Source organism: Anoplolepis gracilipes, chromosome 3 (genome assembly GCF_047496725.1).
Source record: "Anoplolepis gracilipes chromosome 3, ASM4749672v1, whole genome shotgun sequence".
Lineage (NCBI taxonomy): Eukaryota > Metazoa > Arthropoda > Insecta > Hymenoptera > Formicidae > Anoplolepis > Anoplolepis gracilipes.
Genome location: NC_132972.1, coordinates 1,681,268 through 1,700,221, shown reverse-complemented (window position 1 = coordinate 1,700,221; position 18,954 = coordinate 1,681,268). Strand labels below are relative to the sequence as shown.

At 35.0% G+C, this 18,954-nt stretch overlaps 2 protein-coding genes across 5 annotated transcripts in view; both read left to right on the top strand.

Annotated features, from left to right (window-relative positions):
* Glut4ef (Glucose transporter 4 enhancer factor) overlaps nucleotides 1-7,497 on the top strand; it is an 85,126-nt gene extending 77,629 nt beyond the window's left edge. For all 3 annotated transcript variants that reach the window (XM_072887891.1, XM_072887892.1, XM_072887893.1), the window contains 3 exons: nucleotides 2,078-2,178; nucleotides 2,592-2,856; nucleotides 2,947-7,497. In XM_072887891.1, the coding sequence (XP_072743992.1) occupies nucleotides 2,078-2,178; nucleotides 2,592-2,856; nucleotides 2,947-3,159 (579 nt within the window). In that variant the 3' untranslated portion in view covers nucleotides 3,160-7,497. The remainder of the gene's footprint in view (nucleotides 1-2,077; nucleotides 2,179-2,591; nucleotides 2,857-2,946) is intronic.
* A 5,210-nt stretch (nucleotides 7,498-12,707) lies between these two features.
* On the top strand, nucleotides 12,708-18,770 carry LOC140663785 (uncharacterized). Of its 2 annotated transcripts, none has more exons than XM_072888249.1 (5): nucleotides 12,708-12,970; nucleotides 13,187-16,121; nucleotides 16,344-16,990; nucleotides 17,263-17,384; nucleotides 17,490-18,770. In XM_072888249.1, the coding sequence occupies exons 1-5, from the start codon at nucleotides 12,845-12,847 to the stop codon at nucleotides 18,433-18,435; spliced, it is 4,776 nt and encodes a 1,591-aa protein (XP_072744350.1). In that variant the 5' UTR covers nucleotides 12,708-12,844; the 3' UTR covers nucleotides 18,436-18,770. The 2 variants fall into 2 exon arrangements, with proteins under 2 accessions (XP_072744350.1, XP_072744351.1); XM_072888250.1 differs by having other exon boundaries at nucleotides 12,709-12,970; nucleotides 16,344-16,984; nucleotides 17,490-18,768.
* The last annotated feature ends 184 nt before the right edge of the window (nucleotides 18,771-18,954 follow it).

Sequence of the window (18,954 nt, the reverse complement as noted above, 5' to 3'; positions counted from 1 at the left end):
CGGAGATGATGTCACTGTCACCCTACCAAGGTTTTTACTAGCCGTCGCGAAGCTGACCTCCACCCATTTCAACCTTCTTACCTGTCAGTCGCGTCTTTTAGTCAAACGCGATATCGATACGCTCTTATCGGCCCGCGCCTTCTAGCGCTCTTCGCTCGCTTGCCCTTTTGCCGCGGCGTCACCCGGTATACTCTCGCGCGGTACACGATACGACGTATTCCCATTTCGCGACTGATGTCACTGCACCTATCGAAATCCTTGAAACTCGCCAACTTGCTGAACAAATCGTGTTCTCATTTAGTTGCGTCTTGTCTCTTGAAGAGATGCGCGGACACTTTGCCGCCCCCGCCCCCTCCCCCCCCCCCCCTCATCCTCGCTATCTACGTCGTTATTTTTCATCCTGTATTATACCGCGTGGGAATTGAAGGGAGGCGAGTAAGTCGAGTCGTGCAGATTTCAACGAGACGATCGGCGGCGATCGCACGGTTCCCAAGATGTACCTCAAGTGTGTAAAATCACTCGTAAATATTCATGTATTCGTTAGCTAGATATTGAACGATCGACGATGTGCTATCGCGCAAATGCGTAGTTGAAAGAATATAGTTTCACCGTAAGCTTATTAATTCGCAGTACTTTGAAGAAGCGTTTTCTTTCCTACGGCGCATTAACGAGGCCGTGATTGAATTTTTTAATTCAAATGCTGTTACATTGAAAAATATCCGTGGGCTCACCGATATAATCCATAAGATCATTAATATATGATTAGCTCTATAAACACACACATTCTCCATTAGCTGTCAAATTTTACATTGATATATTATAAAATTCATAAATTTCAAAGCAAATATAGAAGTCTTTGAGAGACATTATATAAATAAATATGCATAAAGATTACTTTCGCACATGTGTCTAAAAATACAAAATACAAATTCAGCGAAATTTTATCGATTGAAAAATGCACGTTGTAAAGGTAGCACACATTTCGATTAACTGTTTATACTCGGTTGCAATTGCTGAGCATGCAGTTGAACGATTTTGTGCTGAACCGTTCATCGAGAATAAGAGATCCGGGTACGATCGTCGTTCGGATAGAAAATGATTACATATAATAGATGCGCACGCGGAGCCTTTCGCGCTCGAAAATGTCAATCCCTCGCGCGTCGCTGTCCTTCGCGCGTCCAATGCACGTGATCATCGGATACCGCGTGGTCCACGCGCGCGAGGGCGGAGGGGGGGCTTGTATTCCTCTCCTGGATCAATACCACGTGACACCGTATCGTCGTGACCGGTGCGGCGCCGGCGGCCAGCCGATGTAAACAAAGAAACGTGCGCGCGGCGAGGCTGCCGCTGCCGCGCGCATCGATTTTCCTCTCCGGCGGCTTGGCTTGGCGTGACTTCGACGCAGGGCCGTCTTAAGACACTTGCTGCTCGCAAATTAGTCACATGACACATTATCTACGTACAATTGTCCGAGCGCGTCACGAGAATTCCTTTCGAAGATGATTAAAATATAAAAAAAAGGAGTAATTCGGAATTCGACGTGTCACAGAAGAATGACAGGAGGAAATTAACATTATGACTGGGACATATGCTGGGAAAAAGAAAGAGAGAGTTGTTTTGTGCGATAATGATATTACAACAAAATAAATGACGTAAACGAATGTAGACTTAAGGGGTAACAAAGCGTAAATATTTAAAATTTTAATAATTTCAATAACAAAAAACAAAAAGAATAGTTATTTTATTTTTTTATGCGGTAAAGTAAATAAAAGAAGGAAAGGTCGTGGCATTTCATTGTCAGAGGACGAGTTGCTGATGGCTATCGTCCATTCAACTCAATGGTTACGGCAGCCCTGCGTCAACTTGTGCCCACGCGCGAGTTATATTACGACGCGCCGATTGGCGTATTATAGAATGACGTAAAACAGGATTGTGTGGCAAAATCGTAGCCGTCTCAGTTACCCTCTTTCGTCAAATACTCTCACATATAAACCTGTCGCTAGCTTCTCCTATACTCATTCCTATACACATAGTTCTTATCGATGATCATTAACGACTGTCATCTTTCTATTTGCAGGCAAATGCGGCGGTGGTTTTCAAGTGCACTTGGCCAGGCTGCTTGGAAATCAAAGCGAGCGTCGCACTCATTGAAGAACATGTGCGCCAGTCACATCTGGGGTAAGCTAATATTCTTGATATAATACGCCTAGTGCGTAAAACGCGTTATCTTGCGTTATGAAGACGAAGGAAAAGCGCACTCAAGCTATAGTCTCAGACGCAGCGAAAAAAACTGTTGACATTATCATCGTAAGACTGTAGTGTTCGCTAACAAATGTGCTCTTTGAAAAACCTCAGCCCAGCTTTTAACGCACTATTTTAATTTCAAGCATTGTTGACACTAACAATAAATGAAACGATAACGTACAAGTTTGTATTTTTATATATATGTAATAATTGCAAATAAAGACGCGTCGATCAGAAATGATATAATCTTCGCGATGGTTAAATCTTTCTTGCGAGATAATCTTTCTCAATCAATAAATTCATCTATAAAATAAAGCATACTAATCAAAATAGTATTTGTTTTGTAGTCCAAAAAAATCCAAGGGGTGCGACAGCGAAGATGATATGTCCGTTCACGAGGAGGAATTCTATTATCAAGAAGTTGCTGTGGATCATATGAGCTCGCCTCCTACAATGTCTCACCGAGACATGGCGAGACCACCGCACGAAGATCCAGAATATCAGAAGCAGCTTCGTCTTGAGGCGGCTCCTACCACGAGTAGCTCCTACATCGAGAACGTGATAGTTGGTGTCAGGGAACCGAACAACGCGTTTACGATTTCACAATCGCCGGTAGGTAATCGCGCATTTAGCTGTAAACTCAAAAATATAAAAAATATCAAACGACCATTATTAAATTTACGTTTCTCCTTTCTATTTCAGGGTACGCCCAATAAGCACATCAAATTGTCCCCGCGGCCATTGCAAGCGTGTCACCAACAAAACATGACAGCGTCCACGGGCAAGCCGTCCTCCCCCCGACGAACGCGCAGCGATGTTAAAAAGTGTCGCAAGATCTACGGTATGGATTCACGCGATCTTTGGTGCACTCAGTGCAGGTGGAAGAAAGCCTGCACCCGTTTTTGCAGCGAATAGGCCAAGCGTCCGCCCCGTTCGTACGTCCGTGGGCGGAAACCCTTGTCGAGTCGACCTCAGAGTTTGCCAATGCTACGTTGAACATTAATACCAACTGCCAAATGCCAATCATCGTCAAAGAAAGCGAAGCGTTGAAAAGGCTTCCACGATTTGGAACACGAGACCGCCCTTTTATTGCCGGTTATAGCGAAAGCGTTGTCTATGAGATATTATTTCACCATTACCACTCATAAGAAAGCAAAGCTCAAACCAGCACCTCTTCCTCTTGTTTTCCACTTTGTTTTCTGTCGTCGCATTCGTCGAGAGGACAGGTACAAATTTTCAAAGACACAAACGTCACTCTACAATGACGGTTGGCGGATGGTTCTAACGGCCGATATTCGTGTGATGTAACATCTTTCTCAGAATAATCAACTCATAGAGGAAACGATGAAAGGTTTATCTGAACGATTTCTGCCCGTTCGTGTTGTGCACTTGGCAAACTCCGACCGGGTCCCTTAGCCGTAACGAGGGACTTTTCGATTAATAGGTAGCGAATAATTGGCGTGCGGAGCGAGGCGACTTTAGACTGTTGCATTCTTTGCGTTCTCAGAAAAGTGAAATACAGCCCCGCTCCCAACCCCCGCCTGACAAAGAGAACCTTTTGGTTCGGTACGTATATGAGATACGCACTCACACTCGGAGTGAGCATGTATGTTCTTCGAAGCGCCGGTTCCCGAACCGTTTCTTAGGTCATTGCAATAGATCTTCCTTCTTCCGCCAGGAGCGCAACCGTGACGCGCTCTCGGTAATGACGGAACTAAGGGCGTTATGTTGAACCTCAGGGACATCGATCCCTGAGGAACGAGCGATCGAATTTAACGAACGAAGGAAAGACTATCGAATCGATGTTCGGTCTGACCGATGTTCAATGCTAAAAAAGAACGCAGACAGGCAAGTTGAAAAGTGTCGCGTGAAAAAAAAAAAAAAAACACGGAACTATTAATTGTGATATTCTATCTAAATTTATCGGATCTGTGCCGCGAATCGAACAGGAAAGCGCAAAGATGGGTAAAGGCGTGAAGAAATGAGAGAGAAAAAAAAAAGAGAAACCAAAATTTTATACACCAATTATACTGCCAGATAAATAATTCAAAAATTGTTGTTCAAACCTCTCTCGCACGTTAGAGAGGCATTATATGTTGCACGGCATGCGTTGCCGTATACCGGGCTTAGCCTTCTTAGCCTTCCGACGACCTAAGACCGTGTTCGCCAACAAAGGAGCTGCACGCGCATATTGGGGTAGGCTACGCAGTTGAATCGATCGATCTTTTAAGATCTAGTGAAGGTCTCGCTCTAGATGACACACTCGTATATATATATATATATATATATATATTCGATTCACACACATCATAATCGTGCGCGCAAAGAACGATGTGACATCATTTCTTATACCCCTTTCTCGCTTTGGGCCGTTCGCGGAACGATTAATTCATTTGAATCGATTATTTTGAAATATTTGATCTCGATAATATTTCTAATAGAGTAATATCCAATGAATATACTTGCAAATTTTATATATATTGACGGATTTGACAGATTGAATTTTTGCAAGTAAATAGTATGTTTTAAAAGGATTCAACATCGCTTAAAGACTCCTCCTTACAGCTACTATATTGGATTATAATGTCAGAAACGAAAATTCATATCAATTCATATTCTTTTACTCTTGCACTTTACATAAAAGATATTTTTTCATATGTCACAAGACACATTCACATATGTAGTGGAAATATGATTTATTAGAGGTTTTTTTGTATTTATTCCTCCTCAAATGAATAATTTAATTTACACGTGCCCTACTTTTCTAGTAAAAATGGATAACAATAGATAATGATTTATAGCTATTTATATGTTAATGATATGTGACGAGAAAATTAATTTGTTTCATACAGTACACAGTACAAGATAAAATTCATTATTTATTCAATTATAGTTATATATTAATTTATAATTATATTCATATTTCTAATTACAGTTACATAAAATTAATACATTATTTATTAATATTAGTTGTTTATATAATTATTATATTATTATTTATTGACGATATACGAAAAAAACTAATTTATTTCAACATACTGTACGAAATAATATTTGTATAATTTTTAATTTCTGACATTATAACCAAATACAGTTGCGAAAAGTCAAAATTCTTAATGTTTTAATGCAATAAATGACAGAAGTATTTCATATTTTATGGAAGAAAATCACGGTGAGACGTCGCATTAGATACCATATATTAAATGGTAAAAAATAATTAAAAGCGACACATACATATTCGCCACAATAAAAGTTTCTTCCAATTTCCCGATAGATGTTCATTCTTTAGTATATTTATCGTGTATATTACGTCTTATGTATATTATGTGTATTATCTTGTATATTTCAACCCTTGTTTTGTATAATTATTGAATTTAATGTACTAAGGATTAGTATATTAATATTGTTTATTAATGATAACGTCATGAGATTTAGATTTTATCAGCATAATGAAATGTTATATAATTTATATTCTATCGACAAAATGCACTCAAATTATGATTTGAGAGTATAACTCAAAAAGAAACGAATAATTCTCGTAAAGGTATATCGGTACCTTTGTGTTCAAAATCATAAACATCGCGTTGTCAGTATTTCTCGATTTTTATTAATATCATTGTATCTATATTTAAAAAAAATCGCTCTGAAACCATTTTTGAAAATTATCAATAACAGCGATTGCGTTATTTAACACGTAATGTTGTCGTCGCACAGAAAAGTTTAATTTTTACCTCTCTAAATTCGATACTGTGCAATATAAGATGCGGCTGATTATATCGAAATGTGCATTCTTTCGAATTTTATCGCGTTTGAATTTATGAAATAGTATACACAATTGAGAATTATCACAGCGTTTTTTTATACGCGAGCACTAATTGCACTGTTGATAGGTGCTGATCATGTTAAAAATTTTTACACAGATAGCATGATGATATTCACACACAATGATATAGAGAATCATGTACATAAAATACTCGCAAAATGAAAACGTTAACATACAAGTACAGATAGCATAGAAAGTAATTGCCGTCCATGTAGGTTCCCTTCTGCGATCAAAATTGTTACGCTCGATTATGTCGACAGTCTTACCAAGGACAATATCTAAAACGGAAACTGCTAAAGAAAGAGAGTGATACTATCACTTAAATACTTAGTTATTAGCATAATTTTTCCGTCGTGGTTATACTCTGTGCAATCTGTACGCGTGTAATACATATATAACGTTATAAAAGTGCGGCGGTAACATTGAAGTTGATAATGTTGAAGAGAAATTGTTTCTACGTACACGGTTTTTGTCGTAGAACATTTTTGTAAAGATTTATTATTTTGAAAAAAATTTTTAAAGTACTACATAAAATATTTTCTCGCTAACTAAACTATTAAACTATTAAAATGTTTGTTGAGATATACTATTTTAATCCTTTTTAACTTCATTTTTTTGTATTTATTTTTATTCATATCTTTGATTGTACATTTGGAGTCATGTATATCTTTACTTCTGATGTTAAGTATCTCTCGATTAAATGCATCGTATGCAGTGCATACACTGTGGTTCAAAATTGTGCCTGATAGTTTGGCGGTTGTAAATATCTGATGCCTGTGTGTGTATGTGTGAAAGATTATAAATTTAGCATTAAAAAATAGATACCAAATTATACACACACAATATTAAATTAATTGGGACAAAGAGATAATTTTGAATTTTTAATTACTAATTACATAATATGTTCAAATATCCAGATACGATATGTGAAAGTGGACTTCAGATATGAAGGCATATATGACACTGAATGTACTATATAGACGGATGAAAAAGAAAACATTGAATCAATCGCCAATTTAAATCATTGACGAAATGACAAATAATAATGCATTATATCATCTAATATATTTCGCGATAATAATAATACAGTCTTTAGCTGATCGTTTAAGCCTCGCTCTTAAAAAAAAAAAAAATGTGCGAAATCGCTACACGAATTTGTATCTGTCATATATTTGGCAATAAAATCCCGATGGGTCTCGGAGAAGGTTCGTATATGAATTATTGCTGATCCCCGTGCACAATGATAGCTAGAGTCGACAGCTAGTCGTGCTAGAAACTATCTGGACAGCTGTCGCGTTGAAGAGAATTTTGGCGGATACCTTACATGGGATGGCACTTTGCGAATGTAAACAAAAGTACAAGTTCTTATTATAACTGTGCCATTACGTATGCCAAATATTCTCTAATAAAAAAAAAAAAAAAAAAAAAAACGAGCGAGAAAGGAAAAATCTTATGCAAGAAGAAAGACGAGCGATACAAGCGAAATAAGGGTGGGAGGGAGGGAGGGTGGAATATATACAAAGTTTAAAACATTCGTAACGAAAGCTTTACAGACTTAAATATACCTCAGGTTTATTTCATACGAATACGTATCAACATACATCCTGTTGTCCTGTTCGAAGCGATCGATCAATCGAAATACATTTTTGTATTGCTCTAACGTTCGATCGGCAAAAATATCGCTGTTAATCCGTCACTTCGATCTGGACGACTGTGACTGACAAACATTGAACGTTACAAAATATAATATGTATTACTCTTGCAATGTTAATGTCAATATTATTTAGTCAAATCCCCTCCCGTTGCAACGGCTTGGGACACTGTACAATATACAATATAGGATCGCATTTAATCGGCAGCCTGAAGATTTTCGAGATCGCGCGTCGTGGTCCTATTACCACGCACAGCCTAAGCTAATAGATATTCCCCGTCAACGATAAGCAACAGAGACCCCCCATCGTTCCAGATGTATTTCATCGTTGCTTTCGGACGTCATGCGCGAAATATTTGCAAATATCTTTGATCATTGCCGGCTCTCCGTTCACGCTCGGGGAAAGAAAGAGAGAGAGAGAGAGAGAGAGAGAGAGAGAGAGAAAGAGAGAGAGAGAGAAGAGAACCGTCGATACCTTGTCGAGTTGTAAACGCATCTCATTTGAAGAGCCACTGCAAACGTGCATATATATATATAATATATATATATAATATATATAATATATTATATAAATATTATAATATCTATATATATATATATCTATATATATAATATTATATATATATATATGCGTTCGTGATAATTGTCATTCGGGAATTCAGATTAGGTACAACCGGACTTTCGATCGATTCGACGGGCGGGCCAGTTAACGCGAGCGATCGGGAGGTTTGGTAGTCCCGTTATTCGCGGGACCCCATCGAAGCACGACGATCGCTCCTCGGGATTATTAATCGGAGCTCTGTCCAGTACACACGTTTACCGAGATACCGAAAGAAGGATTTGTGTTTCGCGGATTAAAAGCTAATGGCCGGGATTATCATACCAAAACGATCTCATATCGATTTAATGAACTGTAATTTTTCAGCAGTATGTACGGCCGAGCCATACGTTCGCGCTCCCAGGAAGGAGCGACAGTCCTAGTCGCTGTATCCCAGATTTCATCGCGATGAAAATGTTGTTAATAACGAAAACGATGGAATCTGTGATACGCGACACAGGGGAGAACGATATTTATATGAAAAGTGATTTTTTTTTTTGTAAATCATAGACTTTATTTGTTTAGATCATTTGCACTCGGCCGACCGTACAACGTAAAGACAGATTATTATATTATATTATATATATATATATTATATATATATTATATTATATATTATATTATATATATGATTACATTATTATATTATTATCATTATTAATTTTTATTAATTATTATTATTGCATTCGTCGTCGTCAATTTAACTCTTAACACTATTATGTATTAGCGTCACTCATAGAATGTTAAGTAATATTGTTAAAACGCGAAATCTTTATTAATATTATTACGTTAGGTGGATCGTTAATATTACCCTGCGTTAAGGGTGTTTCGAGAGAAGGATCGCGCGCGTTCGAAGTGATTCAAAAACATCGAGCAGACCATGAGATCAGAACAATCTCGCAAGACGTGCAACCAGCGACTCTATCATTCTTATATCCGTATATCGCTGCAAACAAGCTTCTATTTATCAATAATGCGTATAGTTATAAATGCTGTGATTATGTCGCATTATCTGACACTCTCGATTATTCTGACTGAAAAATTACGATGCAACGTTAATTACATTTGAGTGTAAATCTTATCGTTAAGACATCGTAATAAAGGTATCTAACAAAACCGTATATTAAAGTTATTGATTTATCTCACCGTATATATATATATATATATATATATATTTTTTTTTTCTCGTAGGACACGCATTCTCAAATGTATAAATAAAAAGTAAATATATAAATAAATTTTCTACGAAAATTTGTGATATATGTAAAGAGATCACGCATAATTTATATATATATATATATATATATATATATATGTATATATGTGTGTGTGTGTGTTATAAATTTAATGTTACTCTTATCTTTAAGAATTTTATTTATTTATACGCGTATATTTGTTTCATCATTTTATAGAGACAATGATAAAATTGAGATGCGCAAGAATTTGTGAAATTTATGTGATAACGATAATTTATGCTAATCTTAAAATCACAAATCGTAACATTATAAATTAAATATCGGACTTAAATTTCTTATAGATATGTATTACGGCGCTGTTTAGTAGACGTCAAATCTTTAATAATATGCAAACGCAATCGGTAAGAACGATACGCTATTGTAAGTCACGTTTGATAATAAGTACTTGATGTTTTTCAGATACGCGCTGTGAGATCTCACAGTACTCTTGCTCAATGCATATAATTCACTTGCGGCATATATAGACTTGCATCTGTCACACAGATATCACCAAAAAGTAGTTCATATTCGTCGCCGGTCGGTACTTCGGTACTTATGCGATAATGAGACATAATCGCAGCTTCATTCTCGCTGACTTTTACATTAGATCTGTATATAGCGTAGCTAATTCGAACACTTATACTTATATGCAAAAAAAAAAAAATAAGAGAAAATATTTCAGACATCCAGACACACAAACACATATACACACACATACACAGTAGTGATTATGTAATCAGAATAAATTCTCAATTAAAGTATATCCGTCGGATATATATATACATCATGTACATGTATATGTATGTCCTAACGTAAAGTCTAACGACGACACTGAATCGGATTTACAGATATATACTTTCGTAAATGTTTCTATACAATTTATAAGAGAAAGCACAAAAGAGAAAAAGAAAAACAGGCGCAGAGAGATCACTCGCTAATCAATGCATATCTTGCGGATATAGAGACACTCGTTATTGAATCAAATGTACTTCGGAAGCATAAACGCATCGCGACCGTACTTTTATAACGGAGATGCCTGTTGGATCACTATACTGCCGAATCTTTGTATTTTATCCGTTCGTCGAAGTTCTTCTTTGTTGGGAGCGTAATTTGTAAATCGCGCAGCAACGTAGCGCGGCAACGAAATAATTTGCAGTCAATGCTGACACGATATTAGTAATATAAAATACATACAAAAAAATATATATATTATATATTATATATAAATATATATATATATACATACGCTGTAACTCAGAACGAAGGATAAAATCGTATTCGTGTATAGTGTCGAGACGAATTTGTATCGTGAGACGCGACACAAGTTCGTGCGAAGGAATTTTAGAGAAGTTCTAAAATGACTGTCCCTTAATTAGTTAGTCTCTCGCGATGCGAGTAATCGCGTCGCTGCGCGTTTAAAAACGTAGTAGCGTCTTAACACATGTTATAATACGAATAAATAGCGAATAATAGAAGAAGAGGCGCGTGAGGCGCGCTACGCGAAAAAGATTGTAATGCTGTAAATTGCCTTTTGTGCGCGAAACTGGCATTTTGATGCGTAAGATTAAGCCGATAATGTGAATTATCACCGTAGCTGGCTGTAGGCCGGGAAACCGCATAATTGCACCGCTGTTATTGGATAGAGAAACGTACACAGCTAAAAATTCATGTATATAATGCAAGTAGTACTACAAATCACACACGGTGTAAAGTGGTTGCGCAAGCTCCTTAGAAACCCCAAATTTGATATTTTTTCGCCGTACAAGCATCGAGAGAATTACGCATTGTGCAATACAATGTGTGCAAATTATAGTTAGGACCATGATCGTGAGAAATTCCCAGAAATTTGCATGCTGCGAGATATCGATATTCCTAATCTCTTTAAAAAAAAAAAAATAAATAAAATTTACACCGATTTTCCCTCTAAATTTTTTTTGTAAAAATCTAATTAGAATCATTTATCGTAATATCTTATAAAGAGAATCATACAAGTTCAATATATATACAGACGGTGCAAAAGAAGTAAAAAGACAAACTTCAAAACTTTTGTAAATAGTGATTTTTCATAGATTGGGAATTCTACTTCGCAGTATGGATTTTCATCGATTTCTCTTAATATAATTATTATTTTTTTTTTCTGCGAAACAGTTACGTCGCTGGTAGCACTTACAATCGTCCCAACTACGTATACTCGTACGTGACAATAGAATATTTGCCGCCGATGAACGTTAAAAATTTGTTTATCTTTGAATTGTCAGCAAATGATTTTACTAAAATAATTTTGCTGAGTCTCGACATACTCTTTCGATGATGAGTATTTAAGATTTTTATGAACGAGTAAAAAAAAAAAAAAAAGAAGTAATACAACTTTTACCTGCGTCTCAGAGGCGGATGAATATTCTGAGCTAGATAATGATTATAGTTTCATTAAAACAATAAAAGATACTTTGTATTTTTTTCGGAGAATGTCCTTCTGTCTATATGCTATAAGAATCATTATCGCCAAGCAACTTTTCGTAATAAAATCCATGCGAAGGTCAATACGAGTATTTGAACTGATCATTTCCTATATTATTCCTATATTTACGAAATCTGCAATTCCTATATTTACAAATCTGCAACGAGGAAGTAAAATGTATGCAAAACCGATCTTTTTTTACTCTTCTTGTTGCAATACATTCTTGCTTTGAATATCCCATATATCACTTTTCACGTAGATTTTTATAAATTATAATAATTTCTATAATCAAAAGTCATGCACAAAAAAACATTACGACACAATAATATTTATATATCAAATTTTTAGGATCTCTATTTTATGACTTTAATTTTCTATAAATAATAATTTTTATGATATTTTTCATTCATATTCATAATTAAAATTATAGTTAAAAATTTGTTAAAGAAATTATTAATAAAAAAAAGAAAAAAAAAAGATTTATATATATTAAATATACAAAATATATGTGTTATGTAAAATCATCGGAATATGTATTTCGTAGTGTTAGACAATTTCAATAAATTAAAAATTTTCACGAGAAAAAAAATATGTATGTATATATTTCATATCTCGTGCATATCGAAAATATATACATATATAGTTAGTGTCAGAATAAAAAATTACGCTTTAAACTAGGATCTAGGGATATTTATTGTTTTTGAATTGCCGGCACTAAGTCAACAACCAGAATGGCCGTTCCTGCCGTTCCTGTCATTTTAAATTTGAGTTAAACTATATACAAAGCTAAACATTAATAAAAGCTTGTATAGATTTAACGCTTTTTCTATGAAATATGTCGATACATGTTACTGTGAACGGGTATCCTGTAAATATATGTCGTGGAAGAATGGTACTGTCAGATCTAGATCAAATCAAGAAGAATGAACGTGATCGTCGACGGAGGTTACGTCTGGAGCAGGTATACTACACATTTAATCGACATTTTTTTATTTATTCCAATTCGAAAATGCAAATAAAATATGAATCTGCAATTTGCTTCAAACTCTCTTGAAATTTATATAATTGAATCGAATTTTCTACACAATAATTGTAATGAGTTATTGTACACTTGACAGTATAAATATTAGTCAAATGATGTAAAATTGTAAAATGATATGTTGAATTATTATTACAGGTCCGGCAACAATCAAAGGAAATTTCTAACCGAATTGTGGAACGTGCTAAAAAGATAAAGAGGGGATTGGAAAAGGATGGGAGATCAGAACTCGAGCAGATGCACGAGAGAAAGATTATGGAGTTACAACAGAAATATGAGGAAGATCTGGAAGATATTGGTCAAGCTCATGCCTTTGCTGCTTTGCAACCGGACGTGAATATAATAATAGAAGAAGAGGAAAGAAAAGATCGAGCTATGGCCTTAAAAAGAGGAAAGGATGCTATGGAACGTATGAAAGAAACAAAACAGAAAGATAGCGCAGAAGCAGCTCATCAAGAAAGATTACGTAAAGTGCGAGAAGTAGAAAATACAAGAGCTGCTATGATAGCTAAACTTCCAAGATCAACATCACCTGAGGAACATAAAAGAACACAAATAAATTCATCCCAAGAAGATACAAATGAAGAAATTGTTCATGAAACGTTAACTCCAAAGAGAAAGAATAAAAAGATTCTCCCAAGAAAGTCGCCTAGAAGAGCAAAGAAATCTAATTTAAAAGAACATGGTAAAATATCATCGCCAAAATCAGGTCCTTCAGGATTACAAAAGCAATCTACCGTACAATCACATAAATCATCATCAAAAAAGAAAGGAAACAAAGTTGATCACATTGAATATATCACTAATGATATAAGTGATGATCAACTACCACGAAGAACAGTACCAATTATAAGCGCTACACCAACTGAGGCTGAAAAAGTAGCAAGATACAATCCAGAAGATTATACACAAAATATATCAGATAGTTCAAGTAGTATCAGCAGTAGTAGTTCCAACTCGACTAGCGACGATTCGTCATATTTTTCTGATGTCACAGAACAAATTATATGTAACAAAAATCCAAAGACATTTTCTTCAACGGATAAAGTACGACTATATGATCATAATATGCGTCAAAGAAATGTTTACAGAAGGCCTCCTGGTATTGTTGAAAGAATCGATATTGGAAATGAGCCAAATGCAGTAGAAGCAGCACAAGCGATTAAAGATGCAGAGAATATAAAAACATATATATCCGAAAGTCGTAAATTAAATGCCCAACGTCGCGGTGAAGATGCGATTTTACGAGAAAAAGTACGGAGAGATTACCAGGCACTCATGCAGAATCTAGATCATCTTGCGCAAGAAGAACGCAAATTAAAAGCTAGTCAAGTTCAATCTGCTAAAGAAAGTACGCACACGCGATTACATCAGAGGAATAAATATCAAGAAGAACATCAAAAGAAGTTGAATCGTGCAGCTAAAAAAATTTTTGATACAGATGGTGCACAGACCCAATATTCTCATCTCACGGAAAGAGTAATTACTTTACCAATGCAAAAGAAGGACCTTGCTGTACCTCATTCCACATGGCAAGAACCTTGTCTCGTTGATGAGGAGACAAATGTTTGTTATAAACAACGAGATCAAGATAGCGAAATATCGCGGGAAGAACAAATATTGGATATGCTGAAAAAGGTCGAAAGACAAAAAAGATTACTACTAAAGGAATTTGGTGCAAGTTTGCCAGATGATATATTTAATATCAGTATGAAGCCAGTTTTTGAAGATAGAACGCAGGCAAAAGCATCGAAACCCACCGAGCCTTTGTCACCTGAAATTAAAGTTATAAATATGTCTAACAGCGAGGAATGTGTAAGGAAAGATCATAAGGCGAAAAAACCGGATAAATCACCTGCGAAAATTGAAATTGCTGTACAGGCGGAATTAGATAAAACTAGTCCAGCAGAGAATAAAAGTATACAAGTGGAATTGCCTCAAAAAGACACAGATATTCCCAGTAAAGAGGCAACTGAACGAATACCTCATCCGATAGAACCAAAAATTACTATCATCACGCCAGAGACAGATGATAGTAGTAATGATTCAACAAGCTCCGAAATTAGCGGGATGGTCATTGAAATCGACAAGAAAGAAGTGGTTGTAACACCTAAAAGAAAAAAAGGTAGCGTACGAACATCGAAGCGACTGTCGCCTAGGATTTATCAAAAGATTCGCTCAACATCCGTCAGTTCTAAGGCACCATCACCTATGAAGAGGTTCTCGAGATCTCAGTCAAGCACTCGTCTGATTAGTCCTCAGAAGAAGACGAAATGTTCGGATGCACAGGTGGACACAACCAGTAGAAGAGTCGACATACATATGAGTAAGTCGGCATTCACCGATGACACAGACCCATCACAAGAAACAAGAGTATCCATAGACGCCAGTGCGGAAAGCTCGCAAACGTTTTCAGGGGTGAATGATCAAGAACGAACTCCGAGTCAACCATATCGGATTCACAGGCAAATGAAAAGATGGATTCGAATAAAAGATACTTCCGATACATCGACATCGTTTGCAAGTCCACCACCGATAAAGCCTAAATCGATGTTTGACGCTTTTACTAACGTTACACCGATTTTGGAGATGTTAGATACTCCAACACTCGAAGAATTGAGAAGATTACGACAAGAAGTCAGTCCAGTCTCCACACCGGAAACTCCTTCGCCGCGTACAATGATGATGCCGTCGAATATTCCACATCGCGATAGAATCAGCAGGATGCTTAGATACAATACGAATGATTCGCAAACAAATGATACTACTACAATTTCATCTATACAGAACGATCAATCTACATTAACAGATCCATCGGATGTTTGTCAGCGGAAATCTACAACATCGGAGCACTTAATTACTCCTACGCAACAGCCATCAGTATCACCCAAAGATTGTATTTGCAAAAATCCTCAATGTAAACTATTACATACGAGATTCGATGATATTCACGATTATGCGCTGAAAAATTGTCCTGAAATATTACAAAAATACGAAGATTTACAGAACTTGTGTGCAGAAAGAATCGCATCTTTAACTGATCTCATTGAAAAAGTACGAAATGAGCAGAAAGGTAAAGCATTACTAACAATAAATAAATTAGTTTTATAATATATACAATTTAGTTTTAATCATTTGCAGTATAAAATATTCTTACATCGCTATAAGTAAGATCCAATTAATTATTTTGAATAATTAACTGCTTTTGAAATAATATATTATGATTCAAATTGTATGTATTAATAGAATATTGTTTTTATACAGTTTGAAATAATATTACATATATTTATTACAGGTATGGATCTTTCGCTAATCAGTCCATGTGATGAAACTAGCTTAATGCAACTACCTGCATCAAGACCATTACGTGAAAATGCACAAGTAGTGCATAGACTGATTGAGAGTATAGAAGCAATTCATGTCCAACTTGCAAGAACTCTCTTTGAATCACAAGGAATTGTAGGAAGCGAAGCAATTCCAAGGGATGAACCTTCATGTGATGCGGAAGTCCAAGCAATCACTTCTACTCCCAGAAGTAAATTAATAGATACAGTTAAAACACATATACAAAAATCCGAAGTTACTACTTCGGAAAGCAGAGCTAAGCCAAAAGTTATAAGCGATGAAAAAGTTAATATACAGCTTAATCGATTTAAAATGCAGCAAAGACCTCACACAACAAAAACACCAGATCGTAACTCTTGGCCTCCGTGTACACCTTCTCTTCACGAAGAAAAGGTAATTGAAAAATTGTCGAAAGAAATTTTGGAACAAAGTAAAAATATGAACAGGACAAGCATTGTCTCAAACGGAGTTGATGAAATCTCTGTGCAATATAAAAGACCGTCTTTTAAGAATATTAGTCTCAACAATAACACTTCATTAGAACATGAAAAGGACAATAATATTACAAAAGAAGTTACTTCTACTCAAGAGGTAAAGGTGATATATTTTTATTTTTATGTGTTACATTAAAGTTATAAATATTTTAAACTTGATTTGAAAATGTAAAAAAAAAAAGAACAAAACATTTCAATATATGAAAATTGTTTATAGTTTGTCATAATTTATACATGTGTGTATATATATATTTAATACATATTGGATGTTTAAAGAAATAATCTGACAGACATATTAGAATATGAGCTAATACTATTTACAGCAAAATAATTTGGATATATAAATATTGCTTTACATTGTATATATATTTTTAGGCAAGAAAAGAAAATGATTTCATTCCCATATTAGCTGGTATTCCCAAAATATCGCGCAATCACGGAATTATGACATCAACAAGACCTAAACCTCCCGTTACATTGTTAAATGGGCCATACAGGTAAAATAAATATAATAATTATGTTTAATGCAAATGTTTTAATTATAATTTTGTTTAAAATTAATTATATATTTCATAATTTTTTTTATTTTAATGCAAACATAGGCCAGAATTAGAATCATCAGGACATGAATTATCAACGATAGTGGAATTTGATACAACAGATACAGTTAATAAAAGCATCAAGAGTCCAACAAAATCTAAACCATCAGTGCATGTGGCTCCTTTATCTGTTCAACAGAGTCAATATTCTTCGGAAAAATCAGCAACATCTAGCGTGAAACATTCTGATGAAAATCTAATTTCTGCACAGAGATCACAGAAAATTACAACTATCTGCAAATCTCCTGAAAAGTTAGAAAGTACGGTTGATGGTATCGCAATAAAAACTCAAGCCGAGCGAGAGCATATGCTCGAAAAATATAATAAACAATTGCAATGTAACACAACCATTGAAGAACCTGTATCTCAAGCAAAAGATAAACTCGGTTCTTCTATGAGTACCGATTTTAATAATCCACATAAAGACAGTAAACATAAAACAACGTCTACTAGCTTATACAGTTTTTCTGGATTGTCTGGTATTTCTGAAATAACGAGTTCTCCGTCGTCAGATATTTTGAAGCATGCTTCATCTCCAGAAGAGATGGAAACTGCTTTGAAGAAACTAGGTTTGGGCTGGGCTGTTACGACATTAAAGAAAACTCGAGAAGCAAGTGCTCTTAGTTCATCTTCAAATTCGGATATTACGCCAATAAATACAGCCAGAAGAATGATTTCTCCCACCAAGAAACAGCATGATCCAAGTGCTTTTCCTGATATCAGTGATGTGTCATCGATATCAATTAAAGAAGCTAGTAAAAGCACGGAACAAGCTGTGCTTTTAAAAGGAAGAACTTCTACGCCTAAATTTCAAAACTCTAATTCCAATAGTGAGAGATCTACTACTACAAATACATCTGAAAGTATTCAAGATCCAAGTGATAGTTTAACTGTGCCTAATTTGTCACTTACAAAAACTAAATTTGATAATAAGCAACAAAATCCCTGACATAAAGCATTTTATATATATATAATTTCATTAGTTACTTATTTTTAGATATATATTATATTTGATGGGATTTTTTATGGGAGGTTATATAATTGTAAAATAGGGACCATATTTTTCTCAAATATTAATACATAAATCATTTTTTATCTTGAATACATACAATGCAACAGCTGTGTGTGTATTTAATAAATAGAGTACTCATACTTTTTTTTACAGATGTAGTTCGAAATAACAGAATTATACATTTCTAAACTTAAAAATCGAATGAAATGTCAAAAAATTAGAAGTCTATTGTTTTTGGATGTTTGTTGCATTAAATGTAATATAAAATGTTACATTCAATTACAGTCAATATAATTTTTTAAATATCTTCATAATTTATTCCTAAAAAGTTGAAAGACTATGTTTTTATTTATGTCATTATGAATTAGGAAATAATTATACATACTGAAACAATTATTGATTCTATCTGTTCTAATCATATATAAAATTATATTGAAAATCGTGAATTATGACTAT

Bases quoted from the DNA above. Each gene is read 5' to 3' on its own strand.
- LOC140663785 (XM_072888249.1), top strand. From the start codon at position 12,845: ATGTCGATACATGTTACTGTGAACGGGTATCCTGTAAATATATGTCGT. The intron at 12,971-13,186 runs GTATACTACACA...TTATTATTACAG, and splicing joins GGAGGTTACGTCTGGAGCAG to GTCCGGCAACAATCAAAGGA. The intron at 17,385-17,489 runs GTAAAATAAATA...ATGCAAACATAG, and splicing joins TTGTTAAATGGGCCATACAG to GCCAGAATTAGAATCATCAG.